The sequence below is a fragment of the Gorilla gorilla genome, chromosome 9, assembly GCF_029281585.2.
Source record: "Gorilla gorilla gorilla isolate KB3781 chromosome 9, NHGRI_mGorGor1-v2.1_pri, whole genome shotgun sequence".
Classification (NCBI taxonomy): domain Eukaryota; kingdom Metazoa; phylum Chordata; class Mammalia; order Primates; family Hominidae; genus Gorilla; species Gorilla gorilla.
The window spans coordinates 66,073,433-66,080,810 of NC_073233.2; the positions used below are offsets into that span (position 1 = coordinate 66,073,433).

The 7,378-nt window shown below is 37.0% G+C and overlaps 1 protein-coding gene across 1 annotated transcript; it reads right to left on the reverse strand.

The window, feature by feature from the left end:
* Window positions 1-543: 543 nt before the first annotated feature.
* LOC101150282 (olfactory receptor 5B3) lies at window positions 544-1,488 on the reverse strand. The gene has a single exon (XM_004051219.2). The coding sequence runs from the start codon at window positions 1,486-1,488 to the stop codon at window positions 544-546; it is 945 nt and encodes a 314-aa protein (XP_004051267.2).
* Window positions 1,489-7,378: the final 5,890 nt, after the last annotated feature.

Below are 7,378 nucleotides of genomic sequence, written 5' to 3' on the forward strand. Positions count from 1 at the left end.
CAGATCTTCCTTACTCAGTCTCCTGATTCAAATATTAATCTCTTCTGGAAACATCTTCACAGACATATTCAGAATAATGTTTAAGCAGCTATCTGGGCATCCCTTAATCCAGCCAAACTGACGCATAAAATTAACCATCAGAACTTGCCACATTACATTGAATCCGGGCACATTTTCCACACCTATTTAAAATTCCCTACTTCATGGGAAACCTTCATGTACTTCTTTCTATTAATGGACTTGTTTTTGCTCTGGTTTTATGCATATTTGCACTGACATGTGGTAGAAAAAAAATGGATGTAGAATAAATGAATACATTAATATCTTTAAGGTTTTTGGCAAGGAAGTCCCAAGATGTCTTAGCCATTCTTGTTCAGGTGTTATGTTTCTGGACATAATGTTTCCTTTTATTTAGACAATAGACTTTTAAACAGGCATGGCAATCACTTCAGGAATTTAACTTTATTGTGGACCTTAAATGTGATTCAGAACATGGAGAAGATCCGAGAGAAATAAAACTAGGTTATGGTGCATCCCACAATGTTAAACTGACCATCCTAGAGACAATTTTGCCTTCTCAACAACTTTCTTGAATGCACTCTTCACTTCCTTGTTCCTCAGATTATAGATCAGAGGGTTCAGCATGGGGATGACCACTGTATAGAATACAGATGCCATTTTGTCTGTGTCCATGGAGTGACTGGAGCTGGGTTGTAAGTACATGAAGATAATAGTCCCATAGAAGATGGCGACTGCAATGAAATGAGAGGCACAGGTGGACAAAGCCTTCTGGTATACTGAAGCTGAGTGCATCTTTAGGATGGTGATAAAAATGAATATGTAGGATATCAAGATAACCAGGAGAGCTATAAAGATATTGAAGCTCACAACATAAACAAGAACAAGCTCGCTAATATGTCTATCAGAGCAAGAGAGAACCATGACTGCTGGAATATCACAGAAAAAGTGATGGACTTCATTGGACTTACAGAAAGAGAGACTAAATGTGTCCCCAGTGTGGATGGAGGCATTCAAGAAACCACAGAGGTAGGAGCCTATGGCCAGACGAGCACACACAGTTGTTGTCATGGTTGTGGTGTAATGTAGGGGTTTGCACACTGCTGCATAGCGGTCATAGGCCATTGAGGTCAAGAGGTAATTTTCCACAGTGGCAAAAGCTACAAAGATATACATTTGAGCAGCACATGCATTGTAAGAGACGACCTTGTCTTCTCTAAGGAATCCAGCCATGACGATGGGAGTGACAGCTGAAGAGTAGCAAAAGTCCACTAGAGACAAGTTACTGAGAAAAAAGTACATGGGATTGTGGAGACAGGAATCCCAGAATATCAATACAATAATTCCCAGGTTTCCAACCAGAGTGATAATATAGATGAAGAGGAACATTATAAAGAGGGGAACCTGCAGTTCTGAGTCATTGGTTAGTCCTAGAAGAATGAATTGTGTTACTTCTGTCTTATTTTCCATCACTGCTCTGGGGGACTCACAGGATGCTTGTAGCAATACAAAAAGGAACAGTGTGATAAATAAATTGAATTAAAATTGAAAAGTATAAGTACAACATGTATTCCTTCACTGTAGCAATAACTTGTACTTCAAGATTCCCTAGAAAAAGCGTGGCCTTGACGACCAAATGCAGTGCATTAATTATACAGAGTTACATACTGTTGAAACTGAAGAATCTTAGTAGATTATCTACACAATTTTTAGATATTATAAATTTGTAAACTCATATTTATAAAATTTACTAACCTGATCAAGATGACTCATCTAGATGCATCTATCTGTCAATTTACTTTTCCTGAGCACAGTAAAAGCTGACGCATGTTGCTAATTTGCCAAGAACTTCTCTAGACATTTTAGATATATATTCATTATTTCCTTTCCACAATATTATGTATTTGATTAGTTGTTGCATTCATTTAAATTATGAAGCACAGGAGGTTGAGTAACATATTCATATTTATACAAGTATTAAATGGCAAGCCATGCTTTGGACCCATGCCAACTTTTGAACCCATGCTGAATGGTTCCTAAATCTAATGGTCTAAACTGAATTTAAATCAAATTGAATACAACTGTATTTACAATCACTCATTGTCTCCTTTGGTACAAACTCAGTGTTTTGAGTTTCACAATGAAGTAAGCTAGTAATATATGCTTAGTAAATGGGGTGGGGTAGCAGGGTTGTCTGGGGCATGTTCAACTTGCAGAAACAATTCTGAGAGAAGCCTATCACCAAACAGAGCAGATACAGAGCTTGAGTTCTTGAAAGAGATGCATATCAGTCCACGACTTACCACCTGGGAATCACTGGTTCTAATCTAATTCCCTTAAACATCACATTTTCTTCTGTAACACTAAAACAGTAATGTGACCTGCTTTGAGGTATTATTGTGAGAATTAAATAAGATAATCCATTAAAAATGCTAGATGTTAAGCACAGCCTAATGAGTGCTAGTTATAATATTAAATATTATTATTAGATAGGTGATTATCTTTTTGTTGGTTTGATAAAGGTGGATGGTGACAAGCAGGGCTGCAGGCATGGGTGAGCTTTGAAATCTTGAAGCTCCCACCTCCAATTTTCTTTTCCTCCATGCTAGGACCACTGAGATTTTCTGTGTTCTTCAGTGATTTTCAGGTTGTTCTTCCTCCAAGCAAATGATTGTCTGCTCCGGAAGATTCACACGAGCCTTTCTTTTTCTTAATTTCTCCCTTGAAATCCACATTTTAGTGTGAGTAAAAAAGTTTCTTTTTCCTAAAGCCATTCTTTCTCTTATTACTGTTATTCCATAGTTAAAGATTAAGGGTTAAAATTTCCTACTTTGTGGGCCATCTTTATTTAGCTCACAGATCTGATTTGGTGGCAAGTTCCACGTGATAAAATATTTTATTTGAATCTATTCTTGTTTAGGAACAATATTTTAGTATTTATTTATTTTAACGTTTTAAAATTTCAACTTTCATTTTAGATACAAGGGTTACACGGGCAGATTTCTTACGTGGGAATATGCATGATGCTGAGGTTTGGAGTATGGATCCTGTCACCCTGGTAGTGAGCATATCATCTGATAGGTAGTTTTTAAGCCCACCCTCTCTTTCTCCATCCTCTAGTAGTCCACAGTGTCTATTGTTCCCATATTTATGTCCATGTGTTCTCATCATTTAGCTCTCACTTATTAGTGAGAACATGAGGTATTTGGTTTTCTGTTCTTGTGTTACTTTGCTTAAGATTATGGCCTCCAGATTCATCCACATTGCTGCAAAGTACATGATTTCATTTTTTAGGGCTATGTAGTATTCCATAAATCTAGTGTACAGATCACTATTTGACCCAGTATATACCCAAAAGGTAATAAGTCATTTTACTAAAAAGACAAATACATATGGTCAACCTAAATGCCCATCAATGATAGACTGGATAAAGAAAATGTGGTACATATACACCGTGGAATACTATGCAGCCATAAAAAAGAACGAGATCATCTCCTTTGCGGGGACATAGATGGATCTGGAAGCCATTATCCTCAGCAAACTAATGCAGAAACAGAAAATCAAATACTGCATGCTCTCACTTTTAAGTGGGAGCTGAATGATGAAACCACATGGACACATGGTAGAGAACAACACACACTGGGGCCTGTCAGAGGATGGTGGGTAGGAGGAGGGAGAGCATCAGGAAGAAAAGCTAATGGATGCTGGGCTTAATACCTAGGTGATGGGATGATCTGTACAGCTAATCACCATGGCACATCTTAGCTATGTAATAAACCTGCACATCCTGCACATGTAGCCCTGAACTTAAAAGTTGGACTTTTTTTTTAAAAAGACACATGTACCTGTATGATCATCAGCACGCTATTCGCAACAATGAAAGCATAGAATCAGCCCTGGTGCCCGTCAGCGGTAGACTGGATAAAGAAGATGTGGTACATATACACCATGGAATACTACACAGCCATGAAAAAAGAATGAAATCAGGAATAATACTTTAAGTCTGTATTTGGATTGGGGCCTATAGAAGAGTGTCCAAGCAATACTAACTACTGTTTCCTATTTTCTTTCTTTTAAACACTTGGCAACTTCACTTCCCAAGCCTGACCTATGAAGGTGTTATGTTGCTAACTTTAACATACCTGACCGCATTTAGCATACACTATGTTCTACAACCAATAATAAAAACTTTATATATAAATAATGTGTGTGCGTATGCGTGTGTGCGCATGTGTGTGTGTGAGAGAGAAAGAGAGTTAGATAGTATTATTATTACTTTATCATTAAGAACATTGACAATTTGAGAAGTGATATGATGCTCCAAAATTATATGACTATTTTGAGAGTCAAGGTTCAAGAGTTAAATCCATCTTCAATTAATCAAAAGTCAAAACTTTCAGCCACATCACTGTCAACATAGGTAGATGCGCTAATAGTAATAAGAATGAGATTATAAAAAAAAAGTTAAAACACAGGTCATAGCTCGTTAATTCATTTAACACCTTTTTGTAGTTTAAAGAATGAACATTTCGCTTGTTTTTGTTTGTTTTTGTTTTTGTTTTACCGCTCATGAGAAACCAATATATAACGAACAGATAAAATTACCACCTAGTCAGTCGGAGCATCATCTATCTTATTTTTTGTTCATATCTTTGGAGGAAGAAGCACATTTCATAAGAACCACTAAATTTCCTATAATGGAACATTTATGCCCTACACCCACCTCAGTATTTTAGAAAAAATGTTGAAAACATCTATTTCTGCTCTCAAATAGCTTATAGTGGGTATAGCTGCCCCACTGCTTTTGCATGAGTTACACTTCTCTCTAAAATGTTTCTTAGATATAGAAGCTTATCTTACAGCTGGATGAGCAGAAACAGTTAATACAGAATAGTTGTTCTGCAATCAGAAAATCAGCCATGGAATATTGCATTAATATGTTTGGAGAAGCTTGCTTTCAGATAGTGGTCAACAGGTTTCAAGGTCTCTTAGGCATGGAGAAATAAAGGGAAGAGCATTAACATGGAAAAAGTCCTGAATCTCCTATTAATTCTTTCTGTGAACTTAAAGGAATTACTTATCTTCCCCTTTCTTGAGAAAATAAACATGTTAAGATTACCTCTCTCACATAATTCACAGAATTGCATCTGTAAAGAACAAGTAAGGGAGGCCTGTAAAACATCTTGCTAAGGGGCCATCATGCAAAAATCAGTCAATGTAATTTTTAACTCGGGATGTTTTCCCTGAGCAGGGTTGAAGCTTCATAGCAAAGCCTCAGGTCAGAAGGCATGCATGAACTAAAAACAATTATCCTTTAGATGAATAAATGATGATCTGCAGAGCTTTGTACACAGTGTGGTCTCTCTAAAACTACATCATGTTGGGAGTCATGTTGGGATTTCAGATGCTAATATATGGAGACAAGAGGAGAATTATAAGGGCATGGAGATCTCTGGAGATGTCCCCTGTGAGAGGATCTACAGCTCCTCATTCTACTTTCCTGGTGAAGAAGCAATTAAAGCTGCCGGTGGGGATCAAGCTTATTATTTTTAATATGTGAACATAATTTGTGTGCATATTAAATTTATTTCTTTTTTCATTCTCTAATTAATGCATAATTTACATACAGTAATACCCAGTATTAATACACACTTTACTGTATAGTTCTAAGAATTTTGTCAAATATATGGTCACATAATGACTGCAACAGTTACATAAAAATAATTTTCTAAGCCGACTTTTTGGTAACCTCTTTTCCCACCCGCTACCCTGGCAACAAGTAAATTGTTTTTGTCCAAATAATTTTGCTTTTGCTAGAATGTCTTTAAATATAATCCTAGAATATGTAGTCTTTGAGTCTGGCATCTTTCACTTTCACTTAGCAATTGAGACCCATATATATTGTTGCCTATGTCAGAGTTAAATCTTTTTCATTGTAGAAGAATATTGCATTATGTGGACATTACAGATTGTTTTTCTCATTGTGCAACTGAGGAACATTTGTATTGGTTTTAGTGTTTGGTGAGTATAAATAAAGCTGATCTAAACATTTCATTAAAGATTTCTGGGTGAGGCACTGTGGCTCATGCCTGTAATCCTAGCACTTTGGGAGGCCGAGCGGGGTGGATCACTTGAGGTAAGTAGTTGAAGACCAGCCTGGTCAACATGGTGAAGCTCATTCTCTACTTAAAATACAAAAATTAGCCGGGGATGGTGGCGGGCACCTGTAATCCCAGCTACTCAGGAGGCTGGGGCAGGAGAATTGCTTGAACCTGGGAGGCAGAGGCGGAGGCAGAGGTGGAGGCTGCAATGAGCCAAGATTGAGCCTCTGTACTCCAGCCTTGGCTACAGAGTGAGACTCTCTCAAAAAAAAAAGTTTCTGAGGTGAACATAGATTTTCATTTGAATAAATATTTATGAGTCAGATTGAATTGTTGTATGGTAAGCACATGTTTATCTGAATAAGAAACTGTCAACATCTTTTCTGAAGATACTCTACTATTTTGAATTCCCACTAGCAGTCCATTCAAATTGTCTCACCTCTGTATCAGCATTTTATATTTAAAATTTTTAAAATTTAATTTTTATTTTACTTTAATTTTTCTCTAAGATATCTCCTTACCGATTTTCTTAACACTTATCTACCTTATCACCACTATTCTGGCCTGGGAATGCTTTTCTTTTCCAACAAAGGAGACAGATTCATCCTTTTGCACACAGATTCATCGCTTTGCACTGTTGCTTCTGAGCCCACACCACACTCCTAAGCAGACTTGTCACATCTCTCTTAGTACAAGCCAGTGTCATGATTAAACATTTGATCTGTGCACCAAGGTTGCTTCACCTCAAATTTGAGTAAGAAATGTAGCCTTTTCAAACTTCAGCTTCTCTTCTGTAAGGAAGAAGAAAATACTATCTTGTCATTCTCATAATATTTTCAAAAAGATAATCACATGATGTATTTATAGAGCACAGCACACTTTCTACCATATATCAGGTGTTTGATAGGTTAAATATTAATATTTGCTATTTATAATATTTTCCATAGATGGGTCACAAAAACAGTGGTACACAAACAATCCACCTGCTTTTCTACATGTGCATGCCCCATTCCAGCTAGGTAGGACATGTAATAGTTCTAGATAATGAACTATGGAAAGAATTGTAATGTTGGTTGAAACATATACACTACTCTCCACTTATCTCATCTCCTGCTATGATAATCAAAAGGCTTAATGTTCCAGCAGGTGCAGAAACAGATGATGACACCTTCATCAGCAGGTGTCTTTGAGTGACCACATACAGCTTTTCACTTAGCCAGACAACCTGTGTGACAGACATGTCGTAGCATAAGTGAGAA

Excerpts from the sequence above, each read along its gene's own strand:
- LOC101150282 (XM_004051219.2), bottom strand. The coding sequence starts at position 1,488 with ATGGAAAATAAGACAGAAGTAACACAATTCATTCTTCTAGGACTAACC.